The sequence below is a fragment of the Mastigoproctus giganteus genome, chromosome 13 (assembly GCF_048544385.1).
Source record: "Mastigoproctus giganteus isolate SK-2022 chromosome 13, ASM4854438v1, whole genome shotgun sequence".
Lineage (NCBI taxonomy): Eukaryota > Metazoa > Arthropoda > Arachnida > Uropygi > Thelyphonidae > Mastigoproctus > Mastigoproctus giganteus.
The window spans coordinates 147,063,842-147,087,039 of NC_143587.1; the positions used below are offsets into that span (position 1 = coordinate 147,063,842).

Genomic DNA, 23,198 nt, shown 5'->3' on the forward strand with positions numbered 1-23,198 from the left:
TTCATCCCCTTCCTTCTAGAGTTTACATAAGTAAAGAACTCTTTGCTGTTTTTCTTTGCATCCCTTGCCAAAGATTTCTCGTAATCTGCCTTCGCCTGCCTAACCTCCTTTGTAACTTGGTTACAGATCAACTTGTATCTATCATAGGCTTCTGTGTCACGTGTTAATTTGTATGTATCCCATGCATGTTTCTTCTCTGCCATATGCCTCATCAGTTCATCTGACATCCATTTAGGCCTAAACTTTGAACAATATTTCTTAGTTGGTATGTATAGCCTAGTAGCTTCCAAAATAAGTTCTTTGAATGCTTCCCATTTTGCATTTGCTGTTGGTAACATCATCAGTTGGTCCCACTGTATAGAATTTAAATACTGTCTCAGTCCATCGTAGTCGCCTTTACGAAAGCAATAACCCTTCCCTTTACCCCTAATGGTAGTTACCTCTTTGAGTAAATCCCACTTCAGCACACTGTGATCACTGCCACCTAGTGGTTCATTTATCTGCAGATTCTTAATGCATGAAGAATCACTGCTGATAATCAAATCAAGAGTATTCTTCCCTCTAGTTGCCTCCTGAACATGCTGATGTAGAAAACAATCATCCAATAAATCCCCAAAAGCCTTGCTAGTGTGTGAGTGACCAGCCCCCAAATTCCAGTCAATATCTGGGAAATTAAAATCTCCCTTTATAAGACTCTCTGATTTACTGGCCTACTCTATTTCCCTGTACAGTATCTTATTATACTCATCAGAGTCATTAGGCCTATAGTACACTCCTACTCTCAATTTTGATCTCCCAATGCTTATGTCACACCAAACTGACTCGACACTGCACTGTCCAGTGATGTCCACTGGCTTCACTTCCTTTGATTTTATGTATTTCTTAACTAATAGCATAACCCCTCCTCCCTTCCTATCCAGTCTATCCTTTCTGTAGACGTTGTATTCCCCAAATTCCAGTTCTGCATTCCTTATATCTATGTGACACCGTCTCTGATATCCCAACAATATCTGCCTTTGATGTTTTGAGTTGAGCAATACCTCAAATTCATCAAATTTATTTACTAAACTCCTAGCATTGGTGTACACGCAAGTATACATGCAATGGCTACTGTTAATCTATTCGTCTTTGTCTCCCTCCAAGCTAGCAGTTTTCCGACCCACCTAACACTGCCTCGATAGCATCAGCAAATATTCTTGCACCCTTTCTATTTAAGTGTATCCCATCCCTGTTGAAGCAATCTCTCCTGTTAACAAGTACAGTCCAGGCTGAAAAAAATTCTACCCCTTGAGCCTTGCACAATCTTTCCAGGGCCGAATTGATCGACAAGGCTCTCATCATATACTCCCTCTTATCGTGTCTGGGCAGAATTGCAGACACTTTCAAATTCAACCCTATTTCACGGCTTTTAGCAATTCTGCCGGTCGCCTACTCTTGATATCATTAGTGCCAACGTGTACAACGTCATCAACCTTTGCCCCTGGCAGACATACCCTGGTCCTGTTCCACCTATCCTTTTTACAAAGCATGTTCCCTGTTTCCCTGACAATAGTCATCAACAACTACTAGTCTGTGAGGTGATCTGATTGAGGTGTTTAAGGCTTTGAATGGATTGAGCAAGCTCAGCGCTAATGCCATTTTACCTCTTGCTCAGACTATACACAGAATAGGGCATGTATTCTAATTGAGGCAAAATGGTTACAAAATTGATGTGCAGAAGTTGCCTTCAGCCAGTGGATGGTTGAAGGTTGAAACAAACTTCCATCTATTGTTTTGAAAGTGGGTAGTTCGAATAAACTCGTGGAAGAACTAGACAACTTATTGGTGGGATGGACAAGATGTGGAAAACTATTTTTTTTTGGCTGATGCTCTATAAGCCTGCTTTCTTGCATCATTTGCCACTATTAATACTGATACTATATATATATATATATTTTTTTTTTTTTTTTTTTTTAAGTCTCCGTAGAGGTAATCAGGCCATTAAGTAGATATGAAAGCAAGTTCTCTGGAGTTTTGTAAAATTTTGTATTAAAAAAAATTTTAAAGATTAGTTTTTCATATGCTCCTTCTTTCTTAGGGGTATTTTGCGTGCAGTTTGATGACACACGAATTGTTAGTGGATCATCGGATAAAACTATTAAAGTAAGTTCTAGAAATAAATGTATTTTTGTTAAAAGTGATGTAAGAGGACTTTACTTTTTAATTGCATCAATTAGTAAATACTGTATATCTTTGTGTCATGAACTGATTGTTTACATTAAAAATACAATTTTCAGAAATATATTACATTATAAATTTTGGGGAGAGAGAGAGAGAGAGAATAGCTTCAGCAGTGTTGTGAATAAGAATAAATTATTAAATTCGCAAATTCATTGTAGCTTGTACAGAAATGAGACTTATTATAAAGCTAATGAACAATTTCAGAATATTTATAATTATTGTGCCTGTACACTAAATCTTTAACTTGTCAAAGTTTAAGATTTAGTGTACAGGCACATAAATCTCTAACTTGGCAAAGTTAAGTAAATTTTAATAGATAATTTAAATTGGAGATAAGAAATGGGAAATTGCATATCAATTTTTTTGTATTACTAGAAATTCCAGTACAGGCAGCACTGCCAACAGATTTCCGATACTTCCTTACTCACCAGATTGTCGGAGCTTCAACTCCAAAGTGGTTGAAAATTGCTGGAAGGAATAGCAGAAAGAGTTTTGTATCTATGTTTATTCTCATCCAGAGCATAAAACATTTCAAGCACCCAGTTGTTATGATGCCTAGTATTTTTTTCACAAGAAATACTAACCAAAAACTCTTAGACTGGCAGCTAGGAGAAAGAATGCTACACAGTGAAGCTTTGTGCTGATAGGTTCTATCATATTGCTTCATTACGAGTTAGTCTGCTGAGTTTCACTATTATAATGTTTGCTTTACCTAACCACTATACAGGGTATCTCAAAAATATTGGTACAAACGTTTAGGGGAGGTAGGTAACATCTAAAGGAATGTGAATCGCATAGGAACCCATAACCGGAAACGTCACGGGAAAGTAGTAGCAGAGGCACAAGAAGCAGAAATGACACAAGACAGTAATTAGTGGCAAACATTTATTTGACATAATATTAACAATGGAGTATGAGATGGATGCATTTCACGATGTTACAACAGATGCTCGAAGGTTCCACCATGAGACGCGATGCATGCATGACACCGACGCAGCATGGATTGGCGGACACGGTCGAATCGAACACCTGGAGTTTCTTTGACAGTAGCAGTCTCGCCACGAGATCCATTTCCATCTCCACAGGTGATTCATACACGATAGATTTGAGGCCCCCCCACAGAAAGAAATCAAGGCTCGATAAATCAGGTGAGCCTGGGGGCCAGGAAACGGATCCACCACGGCCAATCCATCGACGCCCAAAACGCCTGTTCAAATGGTCACGAACACACCTTCCATAATGGGCAGGCGTCCCTTCATGTTGAAACCAAATGTTGCATCTCATATTTGCTGGAACATCGTCAAGTAACCCTGGTAGAACTTGTTCAAGAAAGATCCGATATTTAACGAAGTTCATGCGGGATGGTAACAGGTATGGGCCGACTAATCGGTCACCGACCATACGTGCCCACACATATATTGCGAAGCGATGTTGTGCTGCATGGTGGTGCACACGGCGTGGGCCCTCTGCTAATCTATACACTAGGTGCATGTCTGCCAGCTCACAGTTCATATATCGCTGCATGCTCTTCATGCGGCGACTACTGCTTGAATGAGTAAATCAGAAATTTTCCTTCTTGCAAACTGATGAACAGCGCCATGTACCGACTTATGGTGACCTTTCCGGTTATGGGTTCCTATGTGATTCACATTCCTTTAGGTGTTACCTACCTCCCATAAATGTTTGTACCAAAATTTTTGAGACACCCTGTATAATTGCTTGTGTATTCAGTGTGTTCTTCAACCCCTAGCATTGTCGCTGTTATTGGTATTATTGCATTAGGCAATCATGTAACCATTCACTGTCTGCAATAAGATATTAATTATTGAAATGGTTGATGTGAAGGAACAAAGAATTTGCATCATGTTTTACATTAAACTTTGAAAAACTGCTTCAAAGACTTGTGAAATACTGAAAACAGATTTTGGTGATAATATCATGGGAAGGACACAGACTGAGTGGTTTATCAGGTTTAAAAGTGATCAGACGTGGGCTAAATGTGTTTAGGGCATCCATGAATACTGGTGGTGTACTATTAATGAAATTATATGTACCATATCTTCAAATTAAAATTTGAACCTGTGATGCATATAGCTTTTGTCTGTGCAGCTGTTTTTTTTTTTTTTTTTTTTTACCTTTTTTTTACCAAGAACAAATTAGCTGTGGTTCCTCAATCCTCCATACCTGTTCCTTTGTAACTTCTTGTTCCTCAAGATGAAATTGGAGCTTAAAGGCTGGAGATGTGATGAAGTGTGTGAGATCCAGAAAGAGCTGCAGGTGGTACAGATCATGATCTCAAAACAGCAGTGCTTCTAACATTTGCAGAAATATTGGATTTTATTTTTGTTTTATTTTTATTAAATAAAAATAAAACAAAATGTTTTATTTTTATTTAATAAAAATAAAATAAAATGTTTTATTACTTGAAGGAGTTGTTGTGAATGATGATAAATAACAGTTGTGCAATCAAAAAAGATTCAGCTTTTGTTTGAAAGTGAAACGGTTTACTGAAGTATTCTGCTTTCATTACATATTGCATTTGGTAATTGACATTTTTCATTTCTAATTTGTTTTACTATAATTTTTTTTGTTCTTCTGCATAAAGTGTGCGTTATTCAATTAATCAAAATTTGTAAAAGTGATAAAGAATTATCTGTATATAATGTTTCAAAATCATCATAATTGATTGCTGCCTCATAGCTCACCTATTTATAAAAGTACCTGACTTGTGAACTTGCTGATAATGCACATGCTTTAAAAATTAAAATATCTACCACCACCTAATTTGAATTTTTTTATTCCTTTGGTTTAGTTTTGGCTTTCAGTCATTGAATGTGTTGAAAATGGATAAGTATGGCCATTAAAAGTCATATGTGGATTTCTTGCATAATACAAATATACACAATTATTGTGCAGTTTATGTGCTGTGCACTCTCCTTCATATAAAATTTTTTAGATATTCCTGCTTTAGTAAAAAAAAAAAAAAAACCAACTTGGACTTGCCTTTCCCTCAGTCTGCTACCTGTTCAGACCCTTGAAGAAGCACATGGGGTGAGCATCATGAGAGTGACAGAGTAGTCAGAGAAGCTGTACATACAGGTTATGAGTAAAATAAAATATGCATGAATTTTTCTAGTAATTCTGTGGAAGAGTAGTGCTCATTACTTTCAAAACAAACCTTTTATGATCATTGAAAGGCGTGGTTGAACAACGTGTCGTTGTACAGCATTATGATTCAAAAGTCTTCAGTCTACATCTGCATTTATTTCAAATTGCTTTTATTCTTGCCTTAATTATTTTTTTTACCTAAATGTACATTCAGATTTTGATGTTTTTTTTAATTTTTTTAAATAGTCCCAGCTTGATGTAATGCACTTGTCCTAAGTTGTTGCCATTAGAAAATCCTTCTTTGACATTTCCTTAAATCTTCTCACTGTTTCTGTAGATTTGTGAATTATATTGAAGAAGCACCACATTTCAATAATTATGACCATAGGGGAACTTGCTGGCTAACCAGTTCGTATAATGTCAACCTGACTTCCCTGTGCACTTCGGTTGGCACATGTTGATTATGGCGTTCAAACTGAGAAGTTCTATTTTCAAAATTGAGATTTAAAAAAAAAATACATATATATATATATATATCAAGCTGTGGGGTATTTCTTTTGTCTTAATCACAATTTCTCTTGCTATAGATTAATAGAATTTTGGCAACAGCTTAATGTAATATCTCACATACATTATGAATGCTTTTCAAAATACTATTGCCCTCTGAGTTCTTTTGGGGAATTCTGCAAAATACAATGCCTCAATGCCTAACTTGCCTCTTGCCTGCGGAGCTTTAAAATTATACTGCAGTGGTAGATAACACTATATTCTACAGCTCGATTAACATGAAACCTGAAATGCAATTTGTTTACATTATTTACCAAACTGATTAAATTAACATATTTTAATTAAAAAATGAATCTCTTGCAGATAAGACCTTGTCTAAAGTTATAGCACATCAAAGACATTAGACACTGGTATTAGTGTTAAAATGGCTAAAAGATGCAAGGAAGTCAGCTTTTTCTGCATCTGCCAAAAAAAGAAACAATTCTACCATTTGTACCTCTCTCTTCACAAAAAAATAGTAGTAGTAGAGGCATATGATGCATGAAAGCAAATTTATGTAGCATCAGCCAGAAGGAAAAAAAACATTTCACGCATCCATTCCCTCTAAAAGTTTGTGCAGCTCATCCTTGAATTTATTTAAGCTATCAACTTCGACAATGACAGATGGAAGTTTGTTCCAGCAGTTAACTACACATTGGCCAGAGGCAAGTTTGCACCATCTACGTATTCTACAACTCTTTCCTCAATTTTAATTTATCCCCCACAGGTTCATAATCTGAGCAAGAGGAAGAATCCCATCAGAATTGGCCTGCTCTCAACCCATTCAAGGCCTTATACACTTCAATCAGATCACCTTGCAGGTGCCTAGTCTCCAGACGCTGCTATTTGCAGAACTTAAGCCTTTCTTCGTAAGAGAATCCCTTCGTTCCCCTCACCAATATTGTTGCCCTTCTCTGTACTCTCTCCAGCAACTCTACATCCTTCCAAAAATGAGGCCTCCAGACCTGTACACAGTACTCAAGGTGTGGCTTGACCATTGCCTTATACAAAGGGATAATCATCTCCTTTTCCCTACTAGCAAAATTCCTGTATATCATTGACAATACCCCATGCTCTTAAAAATCAAATAACAACATCCCTACAAAATCCCCCATTCATCTGATTCATCCCCTTCCTTCTAATGTTTATAGAATTCCTTGCTCTGTTTCTTAGCATCCTTTGCCAAAGATTTATCGTAATCTGTATTCGTTTGCCTAATCTCCTTGGGGCTCATAAAAAATTTTATTTTGTGTAGACTTGGGAAGTGAACAGTCCTGCATTCACATACTTGCAAGAGAAATTCCCAAGACTTAGTACAGAGAAGATTAAGGCAGGCATTTTCATTGGTTCACAAATAAGGTAACTTTTCAAAGAGGAACACTTTGAATATGTGATAGTGAGAAATCAGCGTGGAAAGCCTTTCAAAATGTTTCGACTGGTTTTCTAGGAAATTTTCAAACCAGCAACTACAGGCAGCTTGTGGAAGATCTCATTACTTCTTACGAAAAACTGGGGTGCAACATGTCATTGAAAATGCATTTCTTGCACTCACACCTGGATTTATTCCCGCCAAACTGTGGTGCTGTCAGCAATGGACGTGGTGAGTGCTTCTATCAAGACATCGCAGTGATGGAACAAAGTTACAAAAGCAAATGAAGTGTGACCATGTCAGCCGTAGCTACATCTTATTGCCATATAAATAAAAAATACCTTGTATAAATATAAAAAAACTACTCTTTTTGAAAACAAGATCTGCCATTTTAAGCACTATTTCTGTTTTAGCACACCAAAATATATAAAGTAAAATTGCTTTCATGCCCATAACAAGATATGACCCAAAATTTGTTGTTCGGTGTTATCAGTCTATCAGAAAAATGTAGCTTTCAGCTCCATAATAGCATCACACAAATCTATAGAGAATTTTAGATTCTACTAATAGGAAATGATACAAATGGAGCCAAACCTTTTCACTTTTTAAAAAAAGAATTCACTTGTACAAATTATTTTACCACAATCATATAGTTCTCTCCCATATGACCATGGCACAGCTAACTCGGTGAAAGGCACAATTTAGCCACAGCTGCTCTTGCCACTAAACACTCATACCAACAACAGCATAACTATTTTATGTTGGCTGCTCTACTATAGACAGTGTACTACATGGTACAGACAAGTAACACTGTTTCTAACAGAATGGCCAACTCCTTGGATGGTAAGATGTTCCTAATAAACTATCCCCCTCCCTGTATATCTCCCACTGTGCCCTCATAAAAATAAACTCTGTTGTCATTTGTTTCTTTATTTTTCTAAATAGTGCCAAAAATATTTGTAGGTTATAACATAGTTAATTAGGTTAGTAGTTAAATTGAAGTTCTGTGATTTAGGGCATAATAGTGCATGTTGTTACTATGCCACTTTTCTTTCCTAAATTAGTTTTTAAAATGTAATGATAAAGTAAGTCCTTTTAGAGGCCTACATTTTGTGTCAGATTTTCATCTTATTCTCTACTTTAAAAAAAAAAATTGAAAAAGTATATTAAGCTTTTTCCTTCTCCTTCCCCCTTTTTTGAAAGGTTTGGAACATTCGAACAAACAGTCCATGGTCTGTAATGACTTTAGTTGGTCATTCTGGAACAGTTCGCTGTTTACACTTGGAAGGAAATCGATTAGTAAGTGGGTCCAGTGACTCAACAATAAAGGTAAGCAGATTAGTAATTAAGATTAATTGTACCCTTTCATATCAGGTACGAAAAATCCTTTTTACAATAAGTTCACAATATATTACAATACAGGCATTTCCTGCCTTACGAGTTTTTGCTTTATGAGTTCCCGGGTTTACCAGTTATTTTTGTAAAATATTAAAAAAATGGAAAATATGAACATTAATTTCAATAATAAATGCTAAACGTTCATTAATACAGCATTTCAAACCACGCATGTAGCTATATAATACAGTACTACTGAGCATGCATTTGTTTGTTCAGACAGAGATAATGGGACGGTCCAACTCTTAAAGAATTTTGGGAAGAATTCCATATTTTAGATGCAATAAAAATAACAAAACAAGTGTGGGACAAAATTACAGAGAAAATGAAATGTGTTTGGAATAAACTCTCTCATCACTTTATCGATAACTTTGAAGGATTTCAAGAGCCAGCAGAGCTCGTACAAAATTAAACAGAAGCGATTGTAAATGTTGCTGACCAATTGCAACTTGGTTTCTAAAACTGACATCACTGATCTACTTCAAGTACACAATGGAGAGCTCACAAATGAAGACCTCATTGAAATGGCAAAATGTGAAGAAGCTGTGGAAGAAGGTTTAACAGCTGAAACTCCTGTTCGTTCTTTCACTCTCAAGGGGTTTGATGAAGCTTTTCAACACAGAAAAAGCAATTGAGGTTTTGAGTGACAAGATTCAAATTTCAACTGCACTAGTAAAGTTGCTACAGATTTAAAAAGTGCTTATGCATGCTATCATGAAATTTATAAAGAAAAGACTGTCTTGGAAATAAACGAATCTTGAAGCATTTCCAAAGAAGACAATTCCTTGTGCTTCCAACAAACCAACAATGAATGATGAACCATCAATGAGTGTGCATTTTAAAGGCTATGTTTTCATTTCTTTGGATAAATAAATCATTGTTTATGCTTAAACTATTGTCTTCACTTGACATTATTATGGTCAAATTTCATTGTTAAGAACGTAACCCCTGTTTTTAACGTTAACGTCTATGGGAAATAAATTTCTGCTTTACAAGCACATGCTAGGAACAAATAAACTCATAAAGACAGGAACTACCTGTATACTTATTACTGAATACAAGAACTGGAAAACAAACTGCTGCAGTAAAGTCTGAAGAACACTGCTGCAGAAATAATTGAAAATATAACAGGAATATTCTTTTCTGTTATATTTTTGATTTTCTTGTAGGCTGTCCATTCATCTGATATTGTAGTGATGACTTTTTTTATTTTCTGACATATGATCGTCAGCAAACATTCAGCATCTCAGTTTTTAACAATTTTGATTCCTGGTCAAATATACCAAAAAGTTTTGTTATATTTGACCAGGTATATACTAGTTTTTTGTTTTGCAAGCATAATTTCATCTATTTAAACAGTTTTGCTAATCCCTCCCAACTGGATCAGTTTTGTGAATTTCCAAGTGTGTATATCCTGTAAATGTTCATAACATTTCACACATGCATTGTTACTAATTCTGACATGGAATACTGTTGTTGTTACTGGAGTTTGTAAGGACCATGATTGACTGTAAAGGCCACATGATACTGATTGACTGTAAAGGCCACATGATACTGATTGACAGTGCCACACGATACTATTGAATTGACAAGTGAAGGTCACTGAGTAGGCAGTACTAACAAGTGACTGCCACTAATCTGAATTCTGATGTGTTCTACATGTTGCTGCTGCAGTGCACTACAGACTTTACCACAGTGCCGTTTGTTTTTCTGTTCTTGTGTTTAGCCACTTAATAACAAAAATTCCATTAGAGATCACGCTCCATTGTTTGCAGTACTGATATCAAAACAAATGCATAAAAAATTATGCATGTAAAAAATTATTTAATAGTGTTCTAGGTAGATCAGCAAGTTAGAATTTGAAATGTCCCAAAATATTTAAAAGAAATATTTCTAGAATTATTATGCATTGTTTATGAAATGAAGTGTGTATATTATCAAATATAATAATAGTATAGTACCTAATTAATTACAACACTTTTGTTAGTAGAGATAAGGAATCATAATCCCATTATATATAAGGCTATTGTTAGACCATACTTGGAATACTGGGTTCAGGAGTGGAGACTGCACCAAAAAAAAACGACATCAAATTTCTTGAAAGGGTCCAAAGATGGGTAACCCGCCTGGTGAGATTGGCAAAACAGTGTCCATATGATAAAAGACTTCAAATATGTGGGTTGCAGTTTGGAAACTAGGCATCTTAGAGGTGACTTGATTGAGGTGTATAAGCCTCTGAGAGGCAATAGTAAAGAGAATGAGGATGAAATTTTCACGGTTATAAATGATTCTGGAACTAGGGGCCATAAATTCAAGTTGTGGGGAAAGATGTTTAGACTGGATTGGAGGAAGTTTTATTTTAGCCAGAGTTATAAATTACTGGAATAAGCGGGAATCAACTGAAAGAGCAAGCTGGCTTTAGGACAGGGTTCTCAACTGTCCTAAGGCTGTGGATCACCTTCATACAAAATCACAGCTAATGGAGAAAGCAAGTGAATATAAAATACCATTATTTCTGGAATTTGTGGATTATGAAAAGACATTTGACTCCATACAGCATAAGGCAATGTTTTGGTCACTGGAAAGACAAGGCATAGATACTCCATATATTATGATTTTGTAGAAAATATATGAGAACACTACCTCTTTTATTGGCCCGAGTGCCAAGCGATAGTGCTCAAGCGATATTTTGTGCGATACATAGTGTTCTTTCTCAGCAGATTAGTTATATTTATTTTCCAGTGTCTCTATTCTTCTTGTTTTTCATAAGTGATTCTTTACTTAAAAGCTTTGAACTAGAATCCAGAAAGGAAATACACCTTTCTTTCCTTGTATATATATTTATATAATCCGTACTAACCTAACTAATTCTCTAAACCGCTTGGTCACAGGGCGCCTCCGTTGCCAAGTGGGAAGGAGCAGCAGTGCATAGCACACGCTTCTTGATTAGACCGGGGTTCAAGCCCGTCACCACCAAATACAGAGGATGCCGAAAGGTCAGAGAATGACCACCACATATTCCGGAGCAATATGGCCTTAGTTGCTAATGCTCCTAAAAACCAAATAACAACAACAGCTTGGTCACTCCGCTCCTGCCTCCACTTGGCGGGGCTGGTAACCTGGGAGAAGAAAAATACTCTCCCGGGGCAAAAAGGAGTAAAGATGGACATAAATAGACATGCCACTTATGGATCTCGTGATCCAGATCTCTCAAACAGAGAAGACATAAATGCAGGTAATGCAAAATGGCAGAAAAAAGAAGGAACAGAAACCCCTGCTCCTCTTTTTCTGATACTGCATTCTTTAACTGATAATCCTTTGAGTAAGCTCTCCCCATTCTTAATACAGAAATGTCTTTAAAATGCGGCAGGCCCACCAAAAATGGTTCGAAGATTAAAATCTGGAGACCTTCTAGTGGAGATGAATGAGAATAAGCACTCAAAAAAAAAAAATATTAAAAATATTGACTTTTGTTGGAATTCCCACAAAGGTTACCCCGCATGCCACCCTAAACTACTCTAAAGGGGTAATAGCCGAGTGGGATCTCCTTAATGTATCTGAGGAGGAGATCGTTCAGGAATTAGGCAATCAAAATGTAATAAATGCCAAAAGGATAGTCATTAAGAAAGATGGGGTTCTTACTCCTACCCGAACGGTCATTCTTACATTTAAAACACCAGTTTTACCAACAACTGTTAAAGCTGGATATTTAGGGTGCAAAATTTGACCTTATATTCCAAACCCAGTCTGGTTTGGAATATAAGGTCTTCCAAATATAAGGTCTTTGGACACTCACAAGCAGTCTGCAACCACCTGTGCCTCCTGTGGTTCAAAAGAGCATGTTCACACAGACTGCTCTACTGAAATACAAAGCTGTTCAAACTGTAAGGGAAATCATTCAGCATTTTAAAAGGAGTGCATCCAGTTGCAGACTGAAAAGAATATACAAAAGTACAAAGTGGAACACAAGGTGCCATACCAAGAAGCAAAAAGACATTTTTCAATTTCAAATAAATTGCCATCTTATTCTTCAGTTGTAAAAAAGCAATGATCCATAACAGTACAAACAGATTGTTCAGTTCCGCCAACCATCTTAATTTCTGATTGGGCAAAGTCAGTCCTCTCTACACTAAAAGAACAGCCTACCCAACAGCAATCACCTCATTCGGTAAATGCACCATTGACAATACCGCCAGATAAAAATTCTGTACAACAGCCAGTTAATCAAACAAGCTCTGAAAGAAATAATCAAAAATCCATTACTGATACCATGGACATAGATAGACATTCACACCGAGATGAACCACCTCTTGAACTTCATGCAGAACAGGAGGACATGGACGTCACTAGACCAAATTTCCCAAAAAGGGAAAAAAGACTAGACAGGCGCAAGCAAACCACATCCCGTAAGCAAGCAGACACACCCGATAATTCTCAATAATGCATAGAATCATTCAATGGAATTGTTGCGGACTCCAAGCTAACTTAGACGATGTTTATGACTTAATTACCGAATATAAGCCTGCTGTTCTTTGTCTACAGGAAACAAACCTGACCCTTAAAATATCTATGAGTATAAAACATCATATAATGCTTAGAAAGGATAGGAACGATTCTAATATAGCACATGGAGGTGTAGCATTGCTAGTAAACTCCAGAACTCCTTTCAGACCTGTCACACTGCACACAACTTTAGAAGCATTCGCTGCTAGAGTTATGGTTGAGATAGCGGTAACAGTTGTTTCCATATATATACCTTTCACCAAATTATTCATACACTTTAGCAGATTTTAATGATTTAGTTACCCAGCTGCCACCACCTTTCTGTATCTTGGGTAACTGGAATGGGCATCATCCCTTATGGGGTTCCTCGCACCTTGATAAGAGAGGTCAGTTAATTGAAAAATTTCTTGAAAGGCACAACTTAACATTATTAAACAATGGGACTCACACGTATGTGCATCTTTCCTCATGGTCAACTTCTGCAATTGATCTTTCAATATGCTGCCAAACCTCCTTCCGCTTATTGATTGGACGATCACTGATAACTGCAAAATAGTGACCACTCTCCAGTAATATGCACACTGTCGACTAACTCTCCTCCTCAAACTGAAATAAAAACTGTTTGGAAATTCGACAAAGCTAACTGGGAGAAATATCAAGAACTGGTACATCTAGATATTCAGACCATTGAGACTCTCACCATTGACTCTGCTGTAACTTACATAACTCAGCAAATGATATCAGCTGCAGAAACCAGTATACCCAGATCATCCATGAAAACTCGCTCCCACCCAAAAATATGGTGGAATGAAGCCTGTATCAATGCCAAAAAAAGAGAAAATGGATACTGGAACTTATTTTGTAAATACCCAACCACAGCTAATCTCATACAGTTCAAGACAGCTAGAGCTAAATCTCGTCATATACAACAAATAAGCAAAAAAGAGACATAGTCCAAATATGCCTCTTCTATAAACAGAACCACAAATATTAGAACCGTTTGGACTAAAGTTCGAAGAATTAATGGAAAATATCCTCTTATAACCACTCTGATAATACTTCTAAAAGGTAAAGAAATCTGCAATCCTCTTGATATTTCTAATACATTAGGTGAAACCTTTGAAACTATCTTAGCTGTAACTGCATTTGAGCCAAGTTTCCAGACACATAAAGTACAAGCAGAAAAATATAATCTCAATTTCAGTACTTCAAGATAGCATCCATATAATGTATCCCTTACCATGGCAGAGTTACGTAGTGCACTTGCAAGATCCAAAAATAGTGCTGCTGGCCCTGATGGAGTGTACTATGCCATGATATATCATTTGAGTGAAAGATCCCTTTCTGCTCTGCTAAAACTGTATAATAGAATCTTTGACGAAGACTACTAACCTACCAGTTGGTGTCATTCTATTGTATTAGCTTTCCCAAAACCAGGAAATGACCATTCAGATCCAGCAAATGACTGACCGATAGCTTTAACTATTTGTATAGGAAAAGCATTAGAAAAAAATAATTAATGTCATATTGACATGGTTCCTAGAGACTGAATACATTCTAAGTCAAAATCAATATGGATTTCGCAGAACTAGATCAACACTTGACCTTATGGTCAAAGCTGAAGGAAACATCCGAAATGCATTTATCAGGAACGAACACCTAGTGATGATATGTCTTAACATTGAAAAAGATTTCGATACAACCTGGCGATATGGAATTCTTCACGATCTCTATGAATCCGGTCTTCGTGGTCATCTTCCAAAATTTATCCCGAACTTTTTCAGCAATAGGTCCTTTCAGGTACAATTTCACTCTGCTCTCTCGCAAACATTTGTGCAAGAAGAGGGGGTCCCTCGGGGTTCTGTGCTTAGTGCCACGCTCTTCTCTCTCTCTCTCTCTCTCAGGATTAATTCGATTACTAAATGTATTCCCAACACAGTTGAAACATATCTGTATACCGACGATCTGGCAATTTCAAGCCACTTACAAAACATGCATTTCATCGAAAGGCAGCTTCAAGGCACAATTAACATGCTTGTTCAGTAGGCCAAAAATAATGGATATAGACTTTCAAAACAAAAAACAACAGCAATTCATTTTTTCCGTAAGCGGAATTTACATCCAGATCCCGATTTACATCTTGACTCTCATCCAATTACTTTTCAACAGAGTATTAGCTTTCTTGGACTAATTCTGGATAAAAAACTTAGTTTCTTAGAGCATATTAAGAATATTCGTACAACCTGTCTAAAGAAGCTGAATCTCTTCAGGGCAATTTCTGCTATGTCGTGGAGTGCAGATCAGTACATGCTGCTGCACTTATACCAGTCGCTCATAAGATCCAAACTAGACTATGGGTCTCCTGCATATGCCTCAGCTAGAGAAAGTGTATTAAAATGGCTCAACCCAGTACATCACAATGCTCTCCGAATTGCACTGGGAGCTTTTCGTACATCGCCAGTTCAGAGTCTCTATACAGAAGCACACGAACCACCTCTATTTCTTTGTCGGCATGCTCTGTTATTAAGTTATGCAGCTAAAATCAGAAGTCTCCCACATCATCCTATAAAGCAGTATTTATTCACCCCAAAATGGCATAATTTGTACCAAAATAAACCATGTGGCATTAGATTACAAAGCAGGACTATGTGCTGGGAACTAAATATGAATAACATAATTCTAGATATTAGCAGGGCTACGCCACCATGGCAAATACCCTTGGCCAATGTTGACCAACATTTCCAACAATGGGGAAAGAATGCACTTCCTAATTTCAGTATTCAGCAGATCCATGCAACTCACTCTTTTCAGTTCTCTAGTTTTACCCAAATTTACACTGATGGTTCCAAGACAGATGGTAAAGTTGGCGCAGCTGCAATTCTACCAAACATTACAATATCCCAGCAGCTCCCTTTGGAGTACAGTATTTACACCTAGAACTGTATGCTATCCTGATGGCTCTAGACAATGAAAAACAGTCATTATATCCTCAAACTATTATCTACACCGATTCCTTAAGCTCTGTATCTGCTCTTCAGAGTTGTGGATGCAGTCATCCGTTACTACATCAAATTCAAATCAAGTTAGTGCAGCTTCTTGCAAACAGGCAAAAATTAATTTTCTGTTGGATACCTGGGCACTCTGGAATCATAGGAAATGAACAAGCGGACTTGCTGCCAAGAATGCCAGTCACATAACATCAGACATGCAGATACCTTACACAGATTTAAAACGCATCGTACATAGCACTGTTAGAAAAAAATGGCTATCCATTTGGCAGGGAGAAAAAAGCAATAAGCTCTTTCAGATTAAAAACAATCACAAGCAGTGGCTATCAAGCCTAAGAGGCAATAGAAAGGAAGAAGTAGTACTTGCCAGAATGCGAATAGGACGTACCCACCTAACTCCTAGTTATTTACTCACTTAGGATGACTCTTCACTATGCAGCAACTGTCAAACTCAACTCACAATAAACCACTTGATCACTGAATGCCCATTATATCTGAGAGAATAACAAACAGCTTTCTCTTCACATCTATATTCCTCTAATAAACTTACCGTACAGCAGATTATTGAAGACCGACAAGATATTAATGATGTTTTTACCTTTCTCAAAATGATAAACAAATATCATCTGATCTGAATCCTTTTATTTAATATAACAATCATGTACCAAATAAGATTGTAATAGGTCATGGCCTTAGTAGCCCTTGCACCAATAAATCCAACAAACAACAACAACAACCTCCTTTATTAGACTAGACTAGACAAAGACAGTAGCAAATTTAAAATTAAGAAAGGAGTTCGGCACAATATCTCCGAAGTTGTTTATGATGCCCTTGAGGAAGCTTTCAGAAGATTAGACTGGTAGCAGAAAGGAGTCAGTGTGAATGGAGAGTACCTAAACCATTTACGATTTGCAGATGACATTGTGGTCATAAGCCACAATCCGGAAGAATTAGAGGAAAGTCTTAATCAGTTATGCAGAGTTAGTAAGGATTTCGGACTAAAGATGAATATGGCTAAAACAAAAGTAATGATGAACAAGTATGCTACAGAAAGGGATATAATCAATTGAAAAGGTGGTTCATATACTTATCTTTCTCCTGGTGGGGCGTGGGGATGCCCCTCTAGAAATCATTGGGGGGTCGTCTTCTTTTTCGTCTCCATACTTCTGACTTTTCTCCCTAGCCTTCAGTCTCTCTCTCTCTCTCTCTCTCTCTGTACACTAGCACACGTCCAAATTTAAATTTGACAAAGTTAAACCGCATTCACCAGGCTTTTTTTTTTTTTTTTTTTTTTCCAATTCTAGTGTTATCTCCCCAATTTTTTTTTTTTTTTTTTTTTTATAAGCCCTGGCCATCTGAAATCTCAGGAAATTAGGTGGCAGGGCCTGCCAGAGTAAAACAGATTGCTGGTGTACCCAGTTTGCCTCCATAGGGATTAGTGTGGGCAACGTTGGGACCCACCAGGGTCCCAGCGGCTAAATGGCCAGAAGAACAATGGTACATGACACTACACACCACAATATCCATACACTTTTAAATCTCTGGCCTGTACAGTGTACTGTATCACACGACAATGTAAACTATGTGGAGATGGGGGAACCCCTGGTGCCATTAGACCTTAAACACACTATACACTATACTTATCTGGGACAAGTTATTAGCTGTAATAATGATAAATGGCTGGAAGCCAAGAGAAGAATAAATTTTGGATGGATAGCATTCAGGAAATATAGTAACGTACTGAGGTGCAATATTCCAATTTGTGTGAAATGTAAAATAATGAACCACTGTATACTCCCCACCATGACTTATGCAAGTGAAACTTGGGCCCTCACCAAAATAATGGAAGAGAAGCTGAGAACTACACAACGAAGAATGGAACGAATGATATTGGGAATCAGACTGTTAGATAAGAAGAGAAACACATGGATTAGGCAGCAAACTCAAATAAAGGACATTCTTATCAAAACTAATGAACTAAAATGGTCTTGGGTAGAACACATAGCTCTAAGGAATGGTGACAGATGGATTAAGAAAATAACAGACTGGTACCCAAGAGGAGCTAGAAGAAAACCTGAAAGACAACAACGGAGATGGACAGATGAAATTTACAAATTCATGGGTAGTAAATGAATGGCCATTGCACAAAATAGAAAGAACTGAGAAGTTACTGGAGAGGCCTTCATCCTGCAGTGGATTGAAAATGGCTGATGATGATGGGTAGTAGGGGCTGACAGTCTGAGAAAATTCAAAGGTCAGCTGGATAGTTACCTGCAGGAGGAGGGAAATGCGTAGATTGTCTATATCCTTTTATTTTATTATTATTTATTAATTATTTATTTTATTTTATTTTTATTTATTTATTATTTATTTTTTTTGGCTAGTTTAGCATAAACCTTAGGCTTCCTTGCACCATATGGCCATTACTAATACTAAAACCAACACATTTAATATTTGCTATTGGAGAGATATTCACTACATTTCCAGAGACTATTTTATTCATTTTTTTTTTTGTCTGAGTGTGTTAATTTTGTCTTAGACATAATTTTTCATATCAGGTATGGAAAACCTTTGTAATCTTTCATATCAGATTTGGGAAATCCTTAGTCCATTATGTTTAATTGGCTATACAAGAATGGGAAAACAAACTATGCTGCAGTAAAGTCTTAAACTTATAAATTCTTTAGTCTCCTCCAAATTTAATAATTATCCCAAAATATTTAGTTATATGGAAACATGCAAATATTCCACTGCATAATAGTATGAGCCAGCACAGCTGCCAAATCTGCTCCCGAGTACCAAGCAGTAGTCTCCAAACAGTACCAACCAGTAGTCTCTCTAGTGTAATTTTGTTGTGGTTTTTGTAGGATGAGTACTAGCTTTTTTCATAAACCCTCCTCCACTCGCAGTGTTACTACTGATCACTCTCAGTGTTACTGCCCACTAGTAACATTACTGCTAACATCATGCTGCTCTCCTCTTGTCACCACTCCTGCTTCCACTTGGTAGGGCCAGTAACCTAGGAGAAAATTCAACCATCAGGGCCAAAAGGAATAAAGATGGATGTTAATGATTTTCCATGTTTAGAACCGAAGAGCTCTCTCAACAACAATCATGAAACTGATCATGACTTCTCTCTGTTGAAAAGACTAAAAAAGATTCAGACAAACAGGAATCTCCAGCTTTCCTGATAATCCACCCTTTGTTGGTACAGCTGACAAAGAGTGGATTAAATGGCTCCAATTTTGGGACTTGAATAGAGATGTCTCACTCAAGACACTGAGCTCCTATTAAGACTTACTACTTTAAGTGGAATTCCAATTCAAGTCACCCCACATAACACACTGAATTCTTCCAAGGGCATGATCACTGAGTGATCATGCCCTTGGAGCGATCGTTTCTATTAAACATTTCTGAAGAATAAATAGTCCAGGAACTAAAAGATCGAAACATAAATAAGGAAAAAAGAATCGTGATATAAAAAGACTGCACCTTAGTCCCAACACAGCATAATTTTAACCTTTATTACACCAAATCTACCAGCTTCTATCAAAGCAGGCTATTTAAAATGCCACATTTGGCCTATTATCCCAAACCTGAACAACACTCACAATCAAACATATATGTTTAGAATGTTCTTTGTATAATAATGCCCATCTAATGTCATTCGGCTCTCTTGCAAACTTAAAGGAACCTTTGTCATTTAGCATATCATAGGCGAAAACTCAAATCTCACAGAATTCTCCTTCCTGAAATGAATAGGATTATATGACTAAAGCACTTCTGTTTCCACAGCAGCCAATACAAGTAGTATGAATTATTTTGACAGTTGTAATATGGTCTAAGTAGCCATTGCACTGAAAAACTCATAAACGTTTTTTTTATAATCTTTTTCTTTTTGAAAAAAAAAATAGTAAAATTGTGTTAAAAGAAGAGTTTTTAGAAAGTTCTGCAAATTTCTGCTTATTTTTGTTAATGAATTAACCCTTCAGTTGGGCTAGTATACATTGCAAAATAGAAATGTGGGCTACTAGCCTTGTACTCTGTAATGTGTGATTTCATCGTATTTATGTGGTGCAAAGCTTATTAAGAATCTCTTTCAGTAAGATGCTTAAGAAATACAACAAAATTTCAGAAGACATGCTTGATTTACCATGTATTGTGAAATCTGAAAAGGTAACACATTTGCTTGTGTTACTGTATTTGTTATTTGGTTTTTAGGAGCATTAGCAACTAAGGCCATATTGCTCCAGGGATATGCGGTGGTCATTCCCTGACCTTTCCGCATCCTCCGTATTTGGTGGTGATGGGCTCGAATCCCAGTCTAATCAAGAAGCGTGTGCTACGCACTGCTGCTCCTACCCACCTGGCTACGGAGGCACCTTAATTGCAAGCAGCCTGAAACATGGTTCAATTAAACATTTGAAAAAAATATATGCAAAAGGATAACATGTATTGTTTAAAAATAGAAATGCAAATGTAGATTAGTATTTCATAGTGCCATTGAAGTCACATGTTGAATGTTTATTTGCATCCTCTGTCTTAGAACATAATCTTCCTCTGAGTTATTCTATCATACAGGCATATTGTTCAGAAATATGATTCCTGATAGTGGAATAACAAAAAAAAAAAAAAATCCTCTGGAAGAACTAAAACAGCAGGGATTGTTAGTGAAATTACACAGACAGGAAAGAAGAGGCTGTGATGGTTCAGAAATGTAATTTTTGAATCCTGCAGATGGCAATAATTAAATAATTCCAAACAATATCCTATTCTAGTAACTTTTCCTAATTAAAATTTTTCATATTGAAAATAGCTTGCTCTCAATGCCAGGAGGTGACTACAAGGTACAACATTGGATATCTTCTTCTGAATAACGTGAAAGCACATGGAATTCCTTCAGAAATTTTCTGGCACTTAGTGTTGTCTAGCCCTTGTTATTGTTGGCCTAAAAACTGGACTGGCAAGATTATTTAATGAGAAGGTTGAGCACTCAGTGGAAATAGGCTGTCCATATTGTCTTATTAATTTTCATGCTGAAAAGTGATCTGCATGTCTTCCTGTGATTAATATTTGGAAATTTACTTATCAAGAAAGAAGTTGTTAGGGGAAAGATAGATTTAAACAATTTTGACTGATTCATGCCACTGAAGTGAAAAAATATTTTGAAGAATATTTGTACACTTTGGTTGTCTTTGGTTAAACATGTAAGTAGAGTAGTAGAAGAGTAGCAACATTTGACAAGTCTATTTAAAGAAGAGGTTAAAAGTAGTAAGAAAACCAATGTGAGCACTTTTCAGGGTTATCAAATTTTGAAATACAACAAGCAATTACTTAATGAGTGGCAATGACTCATTTGATGATGTAATCCTAAACAGGCCAAACAAGGTGATAATTCTAGACATGTTGTTTCGTTTGTGCAAAAAAGCTGTTTGTCTTTATTCAAATCAAAAGCCCTCTCTTTTGATTTGAATAAAGCATCTTGCTTGTTTCTTTTAAATGTTATGCCAGTGTTTGAATATCTGAACATAACTTTTCAATTCAGCATGCCTCATATCCATGTAATGAGGTCATTACTCCTAGATATTGTTGGTGGATATTATACACAAATTCAGCAGTTCTTAAATCTCTCACTTACAAAATGGAAGTTGATTACCATAGCAGACTAAACCAGAAGGATGCTTCTGACAGCTTGAAATAAAACATTATTTCATTTAATTCTTAGCATTTGAACAGTTTCTCATCACAACTTCTGAGTTTGAGAGAATATTCAGCTGGGGAGAAAAACAAGCAGGGCCATTGTTAGGACCAACACTTTAATTCAGCATTTTCTGAAAGGGTGCAAATGTATTCCCAGAAATCATTGTTTAGGTAAAAACCAACATCTCTGAAAACATTTTCCATAGGAAATAATGGGAGAAAAAAGTAGAAGTAGAAAATTGTGTAACAGTAACTCCAGAATAACTTACCAGTTGGGTGTTAGTGATACCATATTCAAGGTAGAGCAGAACAAAAAAGAGTTAGGGATAATTGTTGTGCAGTCTAACATGAAGTTATCTGAGTGTGCAGACAGGCTGCTACATCTTGAACACTGTGTACAGGGCTGTAAGCCGTATTTGAGGATGGCTGTGAATCTGTTGGAACAGATGCAGAGAATAGGTACAAGATTAGTCAGGGTCACAAAGGGTATACATACCAAAAAAGGGTGCAAATGTATTCCCAGAAATCATTGTTTAGGTAAAAACCAACATCTCTGAAAACATTTTCCATAGGAAATAATGGGAGAAAAAAGTAGAAGTAGAAAATTGTGTAACAGTAACTCCAGAATAACTTACCAGTTGGGTGTTAGTGATACCATATTCAAGGTAGAGCAGAACAAAAAAGAGTTAGGGATAATTGTTGTGCAGTCTAACATGAAGTTATCTGAGTGTGCAGACAGGCTGCTACATCTTGAACACTGTGTACAGGGCTGTAAGCCGTATTTGAGGATGGCTGTGAATCTGTTGGAACAGATGCAGAGAATAGGTACAAGATTAGTCAGGGTCACAAAGGGTATACATACCAAAAAAGACTTCAGTTCCAGTTCTGTAAATGAAGAGTCTGGAAACTGGGAGACCTGATTGAAGGCTTTTTGATGGCTTTTTGCTCTTGCTTGGATAATGTACATAATGAGATGTAAATTCAAATTGAAAAAGGACAGTTGCAGGATACATGTGTGAAAATTTTCTTTCAGTTAGAGAGTAATTGTTGGAAAAAATTTCCATGTGGTATTGGGGAAGTGGATGGTTTAAATAAATTAAAGAAGGATCAGATAAAATATTAGAGAGAATGGACAAATGATGGGAATAGTTTTAATTTTTAACTTTTTGGCTGATGGATATAAGCTTGCTTTCTTGCATCATATGCAAGGAAGCAAGCTTATATCAACATACTAAAATCAACATCCATTTCATCATCTTGATCCATTTTCCACATTTTGATTGAATTATTTTTTCGGTGAGAAAGAGCACATCAACTGAATTTTCTTCATTGGCTGCTGCTTTCTAATC

The 23,198-nt window shown here is 36.6% G+C and overlaps 1 protein-coding gene across 1 annotated transcript in view; it reads left to right on the forward strand.

The window, feature by feature from the left end:
* The window catches only part of LOC150076512 (uncharacterized), a 188,149-nt gene that overhangs the window by 102,159 nt on the left and 62,792 nt on the right, over nucleotides 1–23,198 (forward strand). Inside the window, exons 5-6 of the mRNA XM_090387374.1 lie at nucleotides 2,078–2,142; nucleotides 8,447–8,572. Coding sequence (XP_090243500.1) covers nucleotides 2,078–2,142; nucleotides 8,447–8,572 — 191 coding nt within the window. The remainder of the gene's footprint in view (nucleotides 1–2,077; nucleotides 2,143–8,446; nucleotides 8,573–23,198) is intronic.